This window comes from Trichogramma pretiosum, unplaced genomic scaffold (genome assembly GCF_000599845.2).
Source record: "Trichogramma pretiosum strain Unisexual culture from Peru unplaced genomic scaffold, Tpre_2.0 scaffold201, whole genome shotgun sequence".
Classification (NCBI taxonomy): Eukaryota; Metazoa; Arthropoda; class Insecta; order Hymenoptera; family Trichogrammatidae; genus Trichogramma; species Trichogramma pretiosum.
In genome coordinates this window covers 29,468-49,347 of record NW_019640872.1, presented here as the reverse complement: position 1 = coordinate 49,347, position 19,880 = coordinate 29,468, and the positions used below count along the sequence as shown (strand labels likewise).

At 38.5% G+C, this 19,880-nt stretch overlaps 2 protein-coding genes across 2 annotated transcripts; both read right to left on the bottom strand.

The window, feature by feature from the left end:
* Positions 1–2,839: 2,839 nt before the first annotated feature.
* LOC106653634 lies at positions 2,840–11,979 on the bottom strand. The gene is made up of 3 exons (XM_014373150.2): positions 11,752–11,979; positions 11,141–11,673; positions 2,840–3,435 (listed from the first exon to the last, which is right to left on the bottom strand). The coding sequence occupies exons 1-3, from the start codon at positions 11,861–11,863 to the stop codon at positions 3,040–3,042; spliced, it is 1,041 nt and encodes a 346-aa protein (XP_014228636.1). The 5' UTR covers positions 11,864–11,979; the 3' UTR covers positions 2,840–3,039.
* An 81-nt stretch (positions 11,980–12,060) lies between these two features.
* Positions 12,061–14,930, bottom strand: LOC106653627. The gene is made up of 2 exons (XM_014373139.2): positions 13,949–14,930; positions 12,061–13,069 (listed from the first exon to the last, which is right to left on the bottom strand). The coding sequence occupies exons 1-2, from the start codon at positions 14,684–14,686 to the stop codon at positions 12,719–12,721; spliced, it is 1,089 nt and encodes a 362-aa protein (XP_014228625.1). The 5' UTR covers positions 14,687–14,930; the 3' UTR covers positions 12,061–12,718.
* Between the last annotated feature and the right edge of the window lie 4,950 nt (positions 14,931–19,880).

Sequence of the window (19,880 nt, the reverse complement as noted above, 5' to 3'; positions counted from 1 at the left end):
ACATACAGTGACATACATATACACTGATGTATATATGTCAATTTACATATGTACTGCTGTATTTCTTAAATTTGAACTGTTAAAAATGTCACATTTTCATAAAAAGCTATTGAAACATCTTCATAGCTTTATTATGAAACACTATGTCAAGTTGCAAAGATATAACTTCACTGTACATGTACTTTTTTCACTTTCAAAAAAATGTAATTTTTAGCCATTGGAAAATCAAGAAGCAGTCATCAGTCTGTTATTGACATTTGATCCGGGCTCGCGCACGAAACAGAGAGAGACAGAAGATATGCCGAAACCCACGTGCTGCGAGTGGTGGCGTTACTGTTCACCTATGGCCAGGTAAATTGTAAACAAACAAATTTCTGCTCGATGTCTAACCAAAGAATAAAACGAGTATCTATAGATGGCGCTACCGACTTATGAAAGTCTTGAGATTCATGAGAGAATGGCAACGATAAATCTTTGAGTTATTTCATTCATTTTTTCTAAATAATCGTAAAAGTATCGGTACTCAATAGGCTGTACATCACGGTACAGTTAAAATTTTAAAATTCCGATCACGGCACTGGACAGCTGAGGAAAAATCCTATGAAAAATGTCAATAAAAAAAATTTTTTTTTTGAGATTTTAGGTACCTTTCCCCCTTAATAAATACAAACTTTTAAGAAAATATTCAAATAAAAATTCATTTATTTCTACCACTTCATATTCGGTGTAAATTTTGCGATTATAAAAAATCTTTTTTTTTTTTTTTTTCGAAATCGTGCCTCCCCCTGACCTTGCCGCCCATACGCCATGGCGTTGGTGGCGTATGCGGTAATCCGGCTCTGGTCGGTAACTATATTCGCGTATTTTGTACCCATTTTTTTCATTTAGTATACAACCTATGGTCTTGAAATTTTTTGGGAGTGATCATGAAACTAATAGAAATGTGCTTATGAAGCTATTTTTTCATATAAATATTGTAAAAATTTTTTTTTTCAATTATCTGAAAAAATAGCTTCACAGGCACATTTGTATTAGTTTCATGATCACTCCCACAAAATTTCAAAACCATAGGTTGTATACTAAATGAAAAAAATGGGTACAAAATACGCGAATATAGTTACCGACCGAGTGTGTATAGAGGACCCTTAAACATGGTAACTGTCATGGGGACGCGCTGTATCACGGCGAAGTTTTGCTCAGCTCGTCTCCACGACCAAATGCGCTCATGCTTTTATTTCAGCATGTTATCCGAGTCTTTTCAGCGGCTCGCGACGACCGCTCTTATATCACGCGAGTCGCTGCGATTGCATTCCTTCTTTGCCGATAGTTCTTAGCCATCTTTAGAGTGGAGCCATCAGCTGGTTTTACTTTTCAACTAACTGATCCGATTTTTAATTTTCAAATTCTGTTTACCGAGCCTTCTGCATTCATAAGAAAAATTAAATGATTTTAAAAACACTTTGTAAAATAAAAGTGGCACTTATTAAATAGTAATTTACTCGACTATAACATTTGATTCTTTTAAAAAATGACCGCAAGGCTGGAAATCGCGCCGAACTTCCGACAGCTATGTAAAACCTCCCGTATTTTTCTTAGTTTTAAAAAAAAGTTAGTTTTCATTAGTTAGTTATTTCTTTTAGGTGCGTTTTGATACTTTTACAGCGAGTTAGAAATTGAGTGATTAGACCAAAAAATGCCGCGTGGCAGAGCGCTGGGAGGACACTTTGAGAAATTCGGTGATTGACTCGACGATATATTCAACCTGCTTTGCAAATTATACTTGTGTTTTAAAAAATACAAATTAATTTAGGCCAAATCTTTGTGGCTTCTTTGCATTTTTTTCTTTCTTTGCAAACTCCTCTTAAAAGGGTATTTTAACATTTGAGTTGAATTATTTTACATAAAACGTTGAGTAACTCTTATAATTATATTTATTCAATTTTCAACTTTTCAACGCGAATCTTTATGTATATCCAAGAAAAAGAAAAACGTAACATTTTGAACTCGTTCGCACAGGTGGTCAGACTGCTTCTGGAGCGCAAAGCCAAGGTCAACCGGTGCGACTCTCAAGGCATGACTCCGCTCTTCATCGCCGCCAGGGCCGATCATCCGGAGCTGATTGAACAGCTGATCAACTACGGAGCCAACGTGAAGCGCTGCGACCGCGCGGGTCGAGACGCGCTCTGGTATGCCACCACCGCCGGTCATTTCTCCAGCTGCGTGACACTGCTGCGTCTCGGTGGGCCCTGGTATCGCCTCTACGGCCAGCGAGGCCGCAACTTGCTGAGCATCGCCGCGTCGAAGGGCTACCGCCGCATCGTGAATCTCTATCTGAGGCAAGGCCTGGACAGGCTGCAGCCGTACTCGGACGACGCGGGCTTTAGCCCGCTGCACTACGCCGCCATCGGCGGCTCGCCCGAGATCTGCCGGACTCTGCTTGGCTTTGGCATGTACATCGACGACACGAACGACAAAGGCTGGACGCCGTTGATGTATGCCGCCAAATACGGGAACAAGAAATGCCTCGAGGCGCTGATAAAATACGGGGCTAAGATCGATCACGTAGCCGTAGAAGGAGAGACCGCCCTGACGTGAGTTTTTTTTTTTTACCTTATCGCGTGTACTTTTTTCGATCGATTTATTCCATTCGTTAATTTTTCTTTCTCTCATTGCAGTGTCGCTACGTACTACAATAAATGTGACTGTGTCCAAGTGCTGCTCTTGAATCACTACTTAAAAGTGCCAAAAGGTTGGTTGTAAAGGAGACAGAGAGAGGGAGCGGCTGGCGACTTGTTTGTACATATTGTGTAAAATATTTATTGTAAATTTAAGATGTAAATAAATTTTTTTCAAATAGTTACACGATCGCTGTATTTTTTTTTTTGTTACAATTGACATAAAATTTTATAATAATTACTTCTCTCGTTATCGATTAATTCGATACATTAAATTACTTCTATACAGGGTCGATTGCACGAAACGTGCTTTTTTTGTCAAGAATTCACATAAAATCAACATCCTCTTCCATCGTCTCACTCTCTAAACCCGGTGTCTCCTCAAAAACTCCATGTACCCTTCGTCCTCGTAATTTCCCACGGGTGGAGATGCCTCGACGTAGAAACAACCATCGGCGAGCCTCGGATTGTTTCTCTTCATCTGCGATTCGAAGTTCCGTCTCCATATCGGATGCAACAAGTTGGACCTGATACCGCAGATGTACAGCTCTTCCAGTTCTCTCAAATCGTACAGAACCCGCCATTCCCAGCTGTCGGGCAACCAGCCGATGTGAAGGCTTTTCAGGGTGCGCGACCAAGACCCTCGTATCACCGCGCGCAGATTCTCGCAATTCCAACCTCGATCGCTGACGTAATTCGGAGTCCTCTCGCGCCTCGAGTCTAACCAGAGATTCTCGAGCTCTTGGAATCGAGCGATGCACTGAAAGCATCAAGATATTAACATTATTTTAAAGCTTAAATTCAGTTTCAGCAAATACTAATAGCTATGTATATCGACCATTGAACATTTTTTTGTGATAGTAAAATATGTTACGGATTATATTTTGATAAATGCATTAGAATATATTTTGGTGCACTTTATAAGTATGTTATTCTGAAAAATTTCCTCTTTATCGAAATTCAAAATTAAAGTGAGTCCAATTGCTTAGATTACCCTGTGCGTGATTATATTTGTCCATTGGGAAGCGGAACGAAATGTCTCACTGAAATAACTGCAAAGCTTGCATGTGGGTAGTCTGCTTCGTTTTGTGAACCAGTGGACAAAATATATCTGTACACAGTATTTATGAAAGTGATGCACCGATCGCTAGCCACGTTTCTATAGAGTCGAGGTGGATATAGCATTTTTTACTGTGCAGAGGCAGATCGTTGAACGTAGGCGACGTACATGCACTTTACCAAATGAAAAGAAGAAGAAACTTGATGCATACACGTAGAAACTTTTGACCATGTTTCACGCTCGAATGCATAGAGATACATTCGAGCTCTGAGTCGAGCACAATTCATGCTCAGTCTCAAACTTTTGAAACTTGAATTTAATTGAAGGTAAACTTGCCATATTTTGAATACTTATAAAAATTGTTTTTTTTTCATTTATTGTGAGTATGGAAATTTTGAAAATTTTTATAAAAGTACCTTTTGATAGGAATAAAATTAACTTTTAAATTATTACATACGCTTAACCAAAGAAATTGGTTAAACTTCTAAAAAATTTGTTTACGCGATCCAAGACCCATAAATTAAAATTTTCAAACATGTTTCCTGAACCAAATTTATTATAACGCATCCGAATATCAGTAAATTAACGAATTATCACGAGAAAATTCAACAAGAAATAGTTAGTACAAGTCTCAGAAAATTTGTTTGAAAGTTTCAATTTTGAGATGGATTTCGGATCCTTTTATGAGCAGACGCAAGAATGAGTGACCCGTGTTTTGAATTTTCATTAATTTTTTTTTTTTTTAAATCTACGTTTTCGCATGCATGTAAATCATTAATTTGTAATTTAAATGTTTGCGTTGTAAGAGTAAGTATAACGAAAAATGCTGTATTTTTTATAATTTTTTTTTCATTCTATGAATTATAAAATTATCTTTAAGAAAATATCTATACTTTTGCCGAAAAAAAGCAAAAGAAGGTTCCCCCCTTAACGGAAGGACCCTTCTTAAGCAAATTTTTGATCGGCGCTCCGGAACGGTTTAGTCAGGAATCGAACCCGGCTATTCCACTCCGTCGATGGCAGAGGTCGGATGTTTTAGACCACTGTGCCACCAGATGCACGTTTATTTCAGCTAGTTTTTGTAGTTATACACGACTACTTTCTCTTTCTGTGATTACGTTTCACTTGACTAGCTTTTTTTAATAGCCTCCGAAATTCGTCACGCCATCTATTGTCAACTAGCAGTACTATCAAAGCTACGATTCGACCATTTATCTCAGAAGTCACGTCGCAGCTCTACTTAAACATGGTAACTGTTATGGGGACGGGCTGTATCACGGCTAAGTTTTGCTCAGCTCGTCTCCACGACCAAATGCGCTCATGCTTTTATTTCGGCATGTCATTCGAGTCTTATCAGCGGCTCGCGACGACCGCTCTTATATCGCGCGAGTCGCTGCGATTGCATTCCTTCTTTGTCGATAGTTCTTAGCCATCTTTACCGTGGAGCCATCAGCTCGTTCTACTTTTAAACTAACTGATCCGATTTTTAATTTTCAAATTCTGAAATTTAACGATTTTTTATAATGTTTTAATATCCCAATAGGTCCCACCATGGATCATTACTAAATTATGGGGAAAAATAGTTTTTGGGTAGCAGAATTGAGTGGTATAACTATTTTCGGGGTGCGTGTTTTGTAAAAAAGCTATGTACAATAAACATAGAATTTGCTCACATCCATTGTTGAGTGAATTTTAATCAAATTTTGCGTTGTACATGAATAGTTTTACTTTAAATGGCACAATTTATATAGCCCATTTTAGTTTTCGACATTTTTAAAAAGATGACGCTATTAGCTTTTAATAATTGCCAAAAAATCAATATTTCAACCAAATTTAGGAACAAATATTGTCTTAGAAATATGTACTTTGTCAAATCCTCGTAGGCCTTCAGCCAAATTTGATGGGTTTCGTGAGTCCTTTTATGAGCAGACGCAAGTATGAGTAACCCGTGTTTTGAATTTTCATTGATTTATTTTAAAAACACTTTGTAAAACAAAAGTGACACTTATTAAAGAGTTATTTACTCGACTATACCATTTCATTTATTCTTTAAGATCAACAACGACCGACATCAGCCGTTGTGGGTAAACGCGAAGGACAAGTTCGGTTTGACGCCGCTTCAATGGGCCGTGACTAATTTTTTGCCACATGTGATCGACATACTGTTGGATCGTGGCGCAGATCTGTCAAGCATCGATCTTTGCACTTGGAGAAACTCCGCCGACAGATTTGAATCGCCGAATAAAGTTTCGTTCAATCTTGAATTGAGACTGGTGTCTGGAGTTCTGGCCATTGACGACGATATTATGATCATGACATTATTTAGCAAGAAGGGATTTTTCGAGAAATCGATGGATCTTTACGAACGATGGTTTGATGATGAGAAATTCACGACAGAAGTGAAAAAAATAATGATAGATTCAAGGCTGTTATTCTACGACTTAATTCGATTGGCACTCGAAGAGGTAACAAAACGATTTACATATCCGGAAGTCTTCAAGCTCACGCGCATACACGAATTGTGAAAGCTTACTGAAATTCAGAGTGGAGCCTGAGTGGCGTATCTATGCGAGATACTTTCACCATCGATGGGCACACGTATTCAATATTGATCTAAAAAATGTGTATGAATATTCTTCATCGCGGTAACATAACGACATAAAACGCGCAGTTCGTTATGGCTCGTCAGTTACAACAACTAGGGCTGTGCTAGTACTCGAAAAAACTCGAAATCGACGAGTCGGTGTTTACGCTGCAGAGTCGACGCGTGGAATGCCTTTACTTTCTAATTGTGTAAACGCATATACAAGAAAAAACTTTTGAACATCTTTCACGCTCGAATTCTGAAAACGAATCGCTCACGAGTTCTGCTGAGCTCGTATCGTCACCAGCACTGAGCGCGATTCAGCCTCGAGACCGAGCGTAAATCGCGCTCGAGCCTCGTCGAGCAAGTTTCGACATTATTACTGAGTGCGATTCACACTCATCTCGAAATGACTATCCCAATATCCAGCCACAATTCAGTACTCGGTCGTTTTTTAAAAGAATGAAATGGTATAGTCGAGTAAATAACTATTTCATGAGTGCCACTTTTATTTTACAAAGTGTTTCTAAAATTATTTAATTTTTCTTATGAATGCAGAAGGCTCGGTAAACAGAATTTGAAAATTAAAAATCGGATCAGTTAGTTTAAAAGTAGAACGAGCTGATGGCTCCACGGTAAAGATGGCTAAGAACTATCGACAAAGAAGGAATGCAATCGCAGCGACTCGCGCGATATAAGAGCGGTCGTCGCGAGCCGCTGATAAGACTCGAATGACATGCCGAAATAAAAGCATGAGCGCATTTGGTCGTGGAGACGAGCTGAGCAAAACTTAGCCGTGATACAGCCCGTCCCCATAACAGTTACCATGTTTAAGTAGAGCTGCGACGTGACTTCTGAGATAAATGGTCGAATCGTAGCTTTGATAGTACTGCTAGTTGACAATAGATGGCGTGACGAATTTCGGAGGCTATTAAAAAAAGCTAGTCAAGTGAAACGTAATCACAGAAAGAGAAAGTAGTCGTGTATAACTACAAAAACTAGCTGAAATAAACGTGCATCTGGTGGCACAGTGGTCTAAAACATCCGACCTCTGCCATCGACGGAGTGGAATAGCCGGGTTCGATTCCTGACTAAACCGTTCCGGAGCGCCGATCAAAAATTTGCTTAAGAAGGGTCCTTCCGTTAAGGGGGGAACCTTCTTTTGCTTTTTTTCGGCAAAAGTATAGATATTTTCTTAAAGATAATTTTATAATTCATAGAATGAAAAAAAAATTATAAAAAATACAGCATTTTTCGTTATACTTACTCTTACAACGCAAACATTTAAATTACAAATTAATGATTTACATGCATGCGAAAACGTAGATTTAAAAAAAAAAAAAATTAATGAAAATTCAAAACACGGGTCACTCATTCTTGCGTCTGCTCATAAAAGGATCCGAAATCCATCTCAAAATTGAAACTTTCAAACAAATTTTCTGAGACTTGTACTAACTATTTCTTGTTGAATTTTCTCGTGATAATTCGTTAATTTACTGATATTCGGATGCGTTATAATAAATTTGGTTCAGGAAACATGTTTGAAAATTTTAATTTATGGGTCTTGGATCGCGTAAACAAATTTTTTAGAAGTTTAACCAATTTCTTTGGTTAAGCGTATGTAATAATTTAAAAGTTAATTTTATTCCTATCAAAAGGTACTTTTATAAAAATTTTCAAAATTTCCATACTCACAATAAATGAAAAAAAAACAATTTTTATAAGTATTCAAAATATGGCAAGTTTACCTTCAATGAAATCCAAGTTTCAAAATTAGTTCACACTCATCAGAACCCGAGGGTGTTTTGCGCTTGAGACTGAGCATGAATTGTGCTCGACTCAGAGCGCGAATGTATCTCTATGCATTCGAGCGTGAAACATGGTCAAAAGGTTCTACGTGTATGCATCAAGTTTTTTCTTCTTTTCATTTGGTAGTGTGCATGTACGTCGCCTACGTTCAACGATCTGCCACTGCACAGTAAAAAATGCTATATCCACTTCGACTCTATAGAAACGTGGCTAGCGATCGGTGCAGCACTTTCATAAATACTGTGTACAAATATATTTTGTCCACTGGTTCACAAAACGAAGCAGACTACCCACATGCAAGCTTTGCAGTTATTTCAGTGAGACATTTCGTTCCGCTTCCCAATGGACAAATATAATCACGCACAGGGTAATCTAAGCAATTGGACTCACTTTAATTTTGAATTTTGATAAAGAGGAAATTTTTCAGAATAACATACTTATAAAGTGCACCAAAATATATTCTAATGCATTTATCAACCAGTCGAGTTCGAGTCGAGTAAAACTCGAAAATTTGGATACTCGCACAGCCCTAACAACAACCATTACTCCAATTAACAATAAAGGTATTATAAACGGTATGATAGCAGCTGATGCATGTGAAAGGCTCGTCGAAAAGAAATATAAATAAAAAAGATCAAAAACACAGGTCAAATAATAATTAAATTATCATATTCAATTATTCGCTTAAAAAGTGTAAAAATGTATAAAAAGAAAACTGAACTTGGTTATACTAAAAAATGAAATTAAAAATTATCGGAAAAAGTTTTGTTGAATAAAATCGTTAAACAAAATTTTAAACTATAAATTTTAAAACTTTCATATGAAAATTTGTGTAACTATTTATTTTAGAGCCTTAAAAGATTTTTTTATCGTTGGGATTAGCCGGCAAGTTTTTTAGATATTCTAAACCCCAAATCTTAGTCTCAACTGTTAATCTATTATCTGTATAATAGTTATTTACACATCAAGGGCTGGCTACGCGGCCTCGGCGACTACAGCGCCCCAACGCTGCAAACACACCTCGACTGTATCCACACCGCTACTCAGCCCTTGTTGTATAAAAAATTTTTCTGCATAAGAGCTCGTTTTGAGAACTATATCATGCATAATTGTTATGTTCCATTTAATTTCTTTATAGCACTCTAAACTAAAAACTGTGACTTTGCCGCTAGTTTTAGGCTCTCATGTACATACTGTATATGCAACTTGTGTGGATATGTTTTTTCTGAAAAACGAGGGGTTACATAAAGCGCTAGTTGTTCCAACTTGAATCTCATTACACTGATTTTCCTAGTGTCTTGATGAGTAGAGTCGATATAACATCGGTCACGCTGCATTTCTTTCCATTATTCAGTTTCTACTGCTTCATTTTTACAGTCATCGTGTTTGGTGCGAACACAAACATGACTTAAAAATGACATTTCTATCTCATGTAGATATGTTTACATTCAAGAAAGAGAGGTTAAAGGCAGCGCTAGTCGGCCCGCCACTTTGACATGTAGCAGACAGCACAGGCTACACGCACGCGAGCTGAGCGAGTCGTCTCGGCTCGAGTCTGCGGGATCGCATACAGTCGAGGAGAGCAGCGCGCTACGTGGCGACAATTCACACTTCTCCTCGACTGTAATCAGGGCTCCTCGACCTGTATTCAATTGATTTCAGTGCGAGGAGAAGTATGAATTGTCGCCACATAGCGCGCTGCTCTCCTCGACTGTACGCGAATGCGTTACTCACTGAGCACGCTCAGCGCGAAATCAGCCTCAAACGGGCTTCGTATGCTGAAAAATATGTTTATATGTTCATGTTCTACACTTTATTGGTCAAAAAAACCATTGGCCAAGCTGTGGAGAACCAATTGGATCACTTCTTTCATGTAATGAAATATTGTGTTATAAATCACTTGCCTTATGATCTTGAAATAGTTATTTATGTAACAAGTGGCCAAAAGGCGTTTTTGGGCACGAGTGGGTGTTTTTTTTGCACACTGTGCACAAAAAGCTGGGTACGTGTTGCATACAAAATTTTATGCCATAGTCGGCGAAAAATACTTTCATTCAAATGAGGCATTTTACTGCACACAAGGGTCCAAAAACGCTTTTTGCGCACTAAAGACATTTTTCGTCATACTATTGCATAAATAACTATTTCGTCATACTATTGTATAAAGAGTATTTTTATCAATATTGATCTGTAGGGTGTGATAATCTTCAGAAAAGTACCCTCATCCACTTGAGTGGAGAAGAATTTAGAAAAATTCTGTAAAAATTTTTATACACGTCAAAATGTGATCATTTTAAAGAAAATGAATATTTTATTAACACTAAATTCCATATTTAAGCTCTTCGAAGAGAAGCAAACTTTTTTTTCAAATTCTGCTCCGCTTAAGTGGATGAGGGTACTTTTCTGAAGATTTTCACACCCTACAGATGAATATTGTTGAAAAACTCTTGTCAAGACCATGCGGCAAGTGATTTATAACGTAATATTTAGTTTCTTTAGTTACATGAAAGAAGTGATCCAATTGGTTCTCCAGAGCTTGGGTAGAAGATCTTTTGTAAATCAGGTATACAACATGAACATATGAACATATTTTACTATGAACATATTTTATATAAATTAATAGATTAACAGTTGAGACTAAGATTTGGGGCTTAGAATTAATTAATTGAAAAATAATCGATGTTCATGTTTATTCGTCGCAAAAATAACACCGGATTCTGAAAGAGCATACCCAGAAACCCATAGATATGGATTTTCAAGTAAAGATTTTAACTTTATCCAAGATTTTTTTACAATTGAAAATTCATGCACAAAATTGCACTTTTGCGCGTTAATGGATTAATGTAAATATTTCTAAGTAATACAAAATTCCGACAAATTTCTGACGTAGTATCTCAAGTTTTTTTTTATCAATCAGGTGTAGCAGAAACACATTTTACTATCACAAAAAAAAAGTTGAATTTAAGCTTTCAACACGGGTTAGCCCCTTAATTTCTTTTTTGCTTTGCTTACCTGAAACAATTCAACGGCCTCGAACACGTGAAAGCAGTCGATTCTCAACGACCCCAGCGTCTCGGGTAGTGCTCGCAATAAATTGCGCAAATTGAACTGGATGTATCTTCTCCCGCGATTGGCCATCTCTACGGTCAACGTGAAACTCTTGAGATTCCTCATTCCCGCCCTTCCCACTACCTCGGCCAAAAAATCGATGTCCATATCTCGTATCGTGATATCGAAAACTTCGAGGCTCGGCGTTTCTAGAAGCGGTTCCATCTCTAATCGCATCCTCGACAGATCCAGCTTGAGACATCGTAATCTGCGGTTCTCATACCATACCAACTTCAACAATCTTTGGCTCGTGCTCCGGCAGAAAGAATTCGCGTCGAGTTCGAATTCCTCGTACAGTTTAAAGCCTTTTCGAATTCCACGCAAAATTGGACCCGGATCGATCCGCCTGTCGACGCAGACTCGCAGGAACTCGTTCAGTTGCCGAGGAGTCGCACGAAAGTACGACGCGTCCACCGCCTCTCGCCATTCTCTACAGACTGCGAAGAAACGATGTGCGCGTTTTTTTATTCATTCGAAGTAGAAAGAAAAAATAGAGAACGAAGGAACGAGCTTACTTGTGCGATAACTGACTCGGTCTATGATTGGATGGTATTGTATAATCTCGATTACAGTATAGAAATTCGGTCTTACGGCACGTTCCAGCCGCCTCGATGGATCGTCGACCATACTTGGGAACGACGAGTACGAATTTTCCAAGATTATTATACGTACGAGTAAATACGTATATGATTCGCTACTCGCGTTGAGACCACTGACACTACTGACACTACTGACACAGATCTGTTTGTTGTCGAGTTATTTACTTGGGTATTTAGTTTACGTGAAGGGGTATTATAATTTCAAACAATAATTGAACACACTAATTTCGATTGTCACGATCAATTATCTATTAATACAATTGGTTAAATAAAACCAAAATATAATGCGCAGTAACAAATTACGTATACATCGTATTTCAAGATTTAACGAACTATAAAACGTTATTAAACTAGATCGGTACGGCTAGTTTAAATGAACAAAAAACGAATGTGAATATCTATAGCGATCGACATTTTTAGAAAGAAATTTCATACGTGCCAGAGATGAATTTTCCAATGGTAAAAATATATGTCGAGCAACGATATGCAAATTCATTTGTCTACATATAAGAGCTAAATAGGTCTACGTCGTTTTGGAATATATGTAAGATCCTTTTTCGAAATAGAGCTCGAAAAAGTCTTGGATTTTCAATATAGATATTTTGAAAAACATTACGAGACTCTTTCTTTCTCGCAGAAAGAGTCGAAAGCTTTTTTACATGATACATCTTAACTTCATTACTGCTAATGTACGAATCTAACTTTGACTTAGATTTATGAATACCTGAGAGAAATTACAACGACACAGGAAAATCGCAATGATCAATGCACGACGATCGACATCGATGCATCGAATTTTTTTGTTACATAAACATATATAATAATGTATAATTTTGAGTCAATGACAGACTTTCGTTGCAACGACCGAAACATTTTTCTGTCTCTACTCCGCGGCAGGATCATCGGCCTCGTCGATGAGTCCCGTGCCGACAAAAATATTCTCCGCCTTGAGTTTCTTGTTGCAGCGCAACATCGTCTCGCGAAAACGCTCGCGGGCCTGCTCGTAGCCCAAACGACGGCTACAGCCTCGAATCCTAACCGACTCCAGCGACCTCAGATGGTAGAGGCATCCTATATGGAAGTCGGACTTCAATCCGCTGAGATGCAGCCTCTTTAGTCTCGTCAATTTTTTCAGGCTCTTTTCGGTCTTGTCGCGCGCATGACTGATGTGCTCGTGAATCTCGCCGAGCGAGTCGAGCTCCAGTTCCTCGAGCTTCGTGAATTTACCGAGCTTCTGATTGAAATAATTCATGATAAATGGTAAATAGCGCCATTCGAATACACACTCGGCAACATAATTATGGCAACAAAAAAATTCATCGAAATTTTGTCGATTTTCAAATGCTTCTATCTTGGGCTAGATTTATCGTATCGATACGCTTTTTTTTAATTTCTTGGAAATTTTGTCCTTTTTAAATCCATATATATTAAGATAAGATTTGAGTTAATGTTGAGTTACCAGTAGTATTTGAGCGTGACACTAAAAATTACTGAAAAAAAATGACTGTTTGAACGTGTACCAGTACCACAGTAATTTTTCTATGGAAATCTAACGTACACCATCGCAAAGTGCTCTTTTCAACGAGTAATTTAAAAAAAAGGACCTCTCTACGATTTTTTAACGTGCTGTAGGTCGATTTGAAGGTACGGTTTGTGTACACAAAATGCCCAGAAAATCTGAAAAGGGGAATTTACGTGCTTTAAATGGTACTTTCAAAACGAACTACAGGGCGTTGAAAAATCGTAGCGAGGTCCTTTTTTTTAAATTACTCGTTGAAAAGAGCACTTTGCGATGGTGTATGTTAGATTTCCATAGAAATATTACTGTGGTACTGGTACACGTTCAAATAGTCATTTTTTTTTCAGTAATTTTTAGTGTCGCTCTCAAATACTACTAGTAACTCAACATTAACTCGAATCTTATCTTAATATACATATATGAATTTAAAAAGGACAAAATTTCCAAGAAATTAAAAAAAAAGCGTGTCTATACGATAAATCTAACTCAAGATAGAAGCATTTGAAAATCGACAAAATTTCGATGACTTTTTTTGTTGCGATAATTTTGTTGCCGAGTGTATTTTTCGATGCGGTTGGAAAATTCTGTACTCACTTTGAACAGAGTCGGCAGAGCAAAAACATTTTGGCTCTTGATCGTCAAGTGCGTAATGGTCCGAGGCAGGTTTTCGAACATGACCTCCATCTCGTATCGGGCAACGTTATTCGACACGATGGGCTCTCTTATGGTCAACGACAGGCGTCTCAGCCTCGGGGAGACCGATTTTATGGCTCTTATGCTCAGTGTGTACAGGTCCCACTCGTCCAACGTCACGTCCAGCTCTCGGAGGCTGCCCTTGGAAAGCAGCGACTTCAAATATTTCGCGTTCTCATCGATATCGTTCACGTCGAGCGTCAGACTCGTAAAGCTCATGTCCTTGTGTGCCAATATCTCCAAGATCTCCGCGTCTATCTCCTTGCCGAAGGTGGTCTTGAAGACGACGACGGGCATATGTTTCGCGCACAGTTCTATCGTGTCGAGCATCTTTTTCACGTTCAGTCGAGGGTTCTGCTGGCAGAACTCCAGGAATTCGTGCAGTTGCTGCGACGACACTCGTTCGAACGACCTGCGTACCGCGTCCCGCCATCGCGAGTTGACTCTTTCGTAAACCAGTCGATTTTTGATGGGTAGATTTTCCAGGATCTTCGCCAGACACAGCTCGGGCATGCCCTGATCGAGATCCGGCTGAGCCAAGTAAGCCGTTCTTGGAGGACGAGGATTTCGTCGACGACGAGGTGTCGTGTTTCGTTGACGACGAGGCGCTGCATTCCTTTTACGACGTCCACGTGGCATGGTGATAGAGCAAAGTTTTCTTCTTCTTTAAAGGGCCAAAAAATTAAAAAAATGAATCGCGAGTTCACGAGCACATCTACTGCAAAAACTGTATTTTTAATACAGTACACGCGACTCGAACTGCTCTCAGCGAATTATCGGACTCGAGTGATCGGGCCTTTATTATTATTGACAAACTAAGCCTGCTTGGATTTGAATAAGGCGGTTACGATGAATTTGAAACGTATTGTTGTTCAAAGTATTTATTTAGGTCGATGTGTAAAATCATGTAGGCAGTTAACAAATGTTTTTTCAAGTCACACGAATAGAGTGAATATGCATGGAGAAAAGAATATAACAAATATTGTTAGAATTCATATTAAAAATTACTATTTTAAATAGTAATGGCATGACATCTAACTATTATCGGGAATTTTGCTAATATTGAAACAAATATTCTTAAAGATATTGAATATTCTATTATAAACTCGCTACAATAATTGCTATAGTGTTTAGTAAAAATTTCACTGTAGTAAATTTTATTTTAGAGTAACATGTTATCTGTTTAAGATCATAATACTGAATGATATGATCAAAGTAAATGTTAGTGCATAAGCACAAAAAATTACATTGTGTATCGCAAAATTTGCTACCTACTACAGTAACTTTTCTTGTGTGAGCTGACATAAGTGCGGCGATCGCGACCATAGCCTCAAAAGCACCGAATCGCTTTTGACTGAAGTAAATCACTGCTTGCTCTGGTGAGAATATTATGTGACTTTCTCGTATTTAAGTATCTTTAGTATCTTGACAATTTACTTGTAGCTCATAAGTTTTCAAATTTTAATTTAATTGTTAAATCTATCTATATATATAAAGCTGAAACGACGTCTGTTTGTATTTTATGTTCTTGAAAACTACCCTTCCGATTCCATTGAACTTTTTACCATACATTCATTATAGCACTGGGAAGATTTCTATGATCTAAGAAGAAATTCATCCATCTTTGCTTTCGACTTTCGAATATTTTTCGTTTTTCAAACTTCGCACACACTCACTCCCTTCCCCGCGCTCATCGCTCATCGCTTATCTATATCTGTGGGGTTTGGCGCATGTTTAAGTGTGAAAGCACCTTGCGCGACACGAGTTCAATATATTTCACGAATGTGAACGCGCCGTACGTTCGACATTGTAACGCGCACGCGCGAGCGACGATAGCGCGTTCGTCACCCGACTGCACGTGTAACGGTCGCTGCGTCGAGCAGATCATTGCGAAGCCTCGAGACGCGAACATTGACTGCTCTCTACTCAAGTTTAATTAACGGCTTGCCGACAATAAATTGATTTCGACTTCACAAGTATACCTCGTTGTCACCTTCTTTTATACCTTCATCCCTCGAGCTTGTATGGGAGCTCGATACTGACTTGGAGTCAGAATAATTGTAGTGTGGACCCGACTACATTATTATACACGGAGGCTGCAGTACCAACAGCCCCACTTAGCCCATACTGGTGATCTCGTCAAGAACATCTACAGGGACAACGCCTACGGAAGGTATACTTTCAAATCATCCAATTTTCTGTTCGACTTTTGGCCTGCCGAGTGAGAGGAGTTCAAGTCCGTCGTCTCGGCTTACAGCTCGGCGCCGGCAGAATTCGAGTTGCGACGCAGTATCTGTTGCTGTCGCCTTTTCGTTACCGCTCGATGTGAGCAAACGAAATTCATTTTTGCTGCTCGACTTCGCCAAATTACATCGTGCGCTGCTGCTGCTGCTGCTGATTTTTGGCTCAACATCATCTGCTGGTTCTCCGCGGCTTGGATAATTTTTGCCGCTGCTGCTGAGTTTTGGAGCTGACGGCGGCCATTTTGGCGTACCATCGCCAACATCATTTGCTGTGCCGGCCGGGCCAGTTGCTGCTGCTGCTGCTTATTCGGCGAGACGACGAGTTCATCGCCTGCTCCGACCTGCTGAATTCATCGTGGTCATCTTCATTTTGCTACTCATGGACTTGGATCATCCTCAGGGCGGCTCCGAGGTGTCGTACCGCGATCTACGAAATTTGGCGCGCTCGTAAGTTCGTTATTTTACTTCGTCGACTGCATCCAATCGCGCTCGCGTAATTTAAGTATTTATGCGATACGATATGTCTTTGCAAGCATAATTATTTTGAATTACATTTTTTACATTTTTTGTGGGATTTTCTGTTTCATTCGATTGACATCTGATACTGCCATGAGCATTGTGAGTCATTTGTAATGGACGAAAATTCTCCAATTTAGTTTTATTTGCTTGCGCAGACATTGATTATTTATTGTTTGGCATGTGTTCGCGTGAATTATATTCGATCGTCGCGAGTTTCTTTTTGCGTTTTTCGAGCGTGCGTTTAGCGAAAGCAGAGATAATTTATTGGCGAAAATTCAATAATTTGAATGTATGCGTGTGAGTGTCGTGAAATTAAAGCTTGCAAATTTGGCATATTTTAAGTACAAAAATTGCCATTTTGTCATTAATATTTTCTTTTGCGGGCTTGAAGCATTTAGAGTTTTCGAATTTTTGGAATTTTATTTTTCGCAAGTATACAATTTCTCGAATTTTCCGAGTCGACAGTGGTACTATTAGAGTGTGTGGAATTTGACCGTGAGCATCGTTTGTTGTTCTTGTCGGTAGCTTGCGTAACTCGTGCTCAGCTTATCTTTCATACCAGCAGTCCTCACAGCAGCAAATTTCGACAACAATAATTATAGTAGCAAATTTCACAGCAGCAGATCTCTGTGTTATATTATTTGTTGTGTATTATCATGAACATATTTCAGTAAATTTAAATTTTGACATTACTCGTATTTGAGTCTCAGAAATATTATTTAAGATTATTTTAATTTTCAAATTACGCCCTACGCGGCATAGCTAACCGCGTGGCGTCTTCTTTGTGCATTGCACACTTAACTTGTACAACCGTACTCGTATTATCTCCCTTTGGCCAGGAGATTCTCACATACCAATTACGCACATCGTAATTTTGTTGTATGTTTTCTAGCGCTCTTCGTGGCTTCATGAACCACGTAGCGTTATTTTTTGCGACAAGCAAATCTTTCAATATTATTTTTGGGTATTTGCTCATTGAGCTTACCTCTTGTTAATTATTTGATTACTTGAAAGTCAGCACATATTATGCTCTGTCCTTCGATTATTATCGATCATTGCTTGCGACGTGAGAGATCGCTTGTAGTGCTTAGCCGGTGCTGATTTCAAGTTCGACTTTATACATTATTTTGTTTTTCAATTGAAAGTCAGCACATATTTATGCTCTGTCCCTCGATTATTATCGATCATTGCTTGCGACGTGAGAGATCGCTTGTAGTGCTTAGCCGGTGCTGATTTCAAGTTTGACTTTATACATTGTTTATACCTTTACCTTTTGTTTTTCAATTGAAAGTCAGCACATATTTATGCTCAGTCCCTCGATTAACGTCGATAAATTCTTACGACGTGAGAGATCATTTATAGTACTTAGCCGGTGCTGATTTCAAGTTTAATATTGTTACATTGTTGATACTTTGACAATAATTTATCTAGTATTATTTGTACTCTAGATAGATATTAATACATTTGTTTTCGACTCTGACATTGAGTTTTGTCAGTCATGTTATATCTACATTGTTGACTTTGTTTTCTTGTCTACAAGACACAATTTGTTTAGATATTTTCTGCCTTTTGAATTGTAGGTATTTTCAATTCAGGCATTTCAGCCTTCTGACTTTTACATGACTGTTTATCTCAACTGAGATTATTGATGTTTTCAATAACAATACTTTGAGCACGGCACATTGCGTAAGCTTGCCTTTGACATTTTTAGTATTTATTTTGTTTGTTTATGTGCTGAGTACGCTGTCGCCTCGGGAATTTTCGGATTTTGTGAGAACAATTTGTACGCGTTTAGAATCATCGAGCGTGTTTTTGAATTGCCTGCGAGCAAAACTTATAGTTGTGTGGATTGATTGATTGTAATATTGTTATTGTTAATATAAGAGTTTTATTCGGGTTATAGGATAGCCATTTTCATTTTTCATAGTATCTTTTTTCTCATTTGATTCATCTTTCATCATTCAATCTCGCGTCGCTTTTCCCAGATTGAAGTCATATCATTTTTTCATCTCTTTTTCATTCGCTTATCCCTTCCTTTACCCTGAATTAACTTGAGTTTGACATAATGACTTTGATCGAAGAAGTTTCGACGGTCACACAGGCTGAAATTTCTACGCCTTTTTCGGATATTAAAGATACTTTATCCTTATTGGCGGCAGGTATGAGAGATCTAAAGCAAGCAATTTTGGATCGGCCTTTGACTGCGCCTGTACAGGCGAGTGAGCGTTTGATTGGCGCTACTCCGTTGGCGGACGCAGCTGCGTCGGTTCCTGTTGCAAATTTAGGCGGAACTAATAATTCGAGTCCTGGTAATGGTTTGTTTAATACGCGGCCTTCTGTTGTCTCTTCTCCTGCTCAGCCTAGTGTACAGTCGTCATCAACTAATTATTTTGGTTTTCCACTTCCGCAAGAGGCTGGCTCGACTCAGCGCAATTCTAGTATAAATGCCTCAGGCGCACCACCGCTTATTACCTTTGACCCTTATGATCCAGCTAGTTTACCCCAACGAGAAGTTGATAATCTTCAATTGGCGCGGACTTTTAAATTTCCTGCTTTTTGGAGACATAATCCAGAACAGTGGATAGACGGGATAGAACATAGATTACGTTTACATGGCATTGTGTCTGATAATGAGAAATTCCATCACACCCTTACTTCGTTAGGCAGTGATATTGTGGCTGAGATTTCTGATGCTACTCGAAATTTATCGGGTACTAATAAATTTGCAGCCTTAAAAAGTATGCTTTTAAGAAAGTACGTTGAACATGATAAAGCAAAATTTAATAGATTTCGTAGTGGTTTAACGGGTTGTAACAATCGCTTGCCTTCCGATTATTTGGATTATTTAGTTGGCGCTGGTGGACATTTTCTCGATAGAAACGCGATCCTTCAATTATGGAGCTTGAATCTCCCTGCTTATATATCGGTTCATCTTGACATGATTATCAATGAAGATAATGAACAACATAACGTAACTCGCGCAAATGAAATTTACCATCTTACTAAAGATAGAGACAATTTATCAATTAATAAAATCGATGTTAATTCGAAAAAGTCTGATGAATGCGATG

Coding starts and splice junctions, on each gene's coding strand:
- LOC106653627 (XM_014373139.2), bottom strand. CDS start 14,686: ATGCCACGTGGACGTCGTAAAAGGAATGCAGCGCCTCGTCGTCAACGA. Junction 13,070..13,948: donor CTCTGCCGACTCTGTTCAAA/GTGAGTACAGAA, acceptor TATTTCAATCAG/AAGCTCGGTAAATTCACGAA.
- LOC106653634 (XM_014373150.2), bottom strand. CDS start 11,863: ATGGTCGACGATCCATCGAGGCGGCTGGAACGTGCCGTAAGACCGAAT. Junction 11,674..11,751: donor CCGAGTCAGTTATCGCACAA/GTAAGCTCGTTC, acceptor GTTTCTTCGCAG/TCTGTAGAGAATGGCGAGAG. Junction 3,436..11,140: donor AGGCCGTTGAATTGTTTCAG/GTAAGCAAAGCA, acceptor TGATGCTTTCAG/TGCATCGCTCGATTCCAAGA.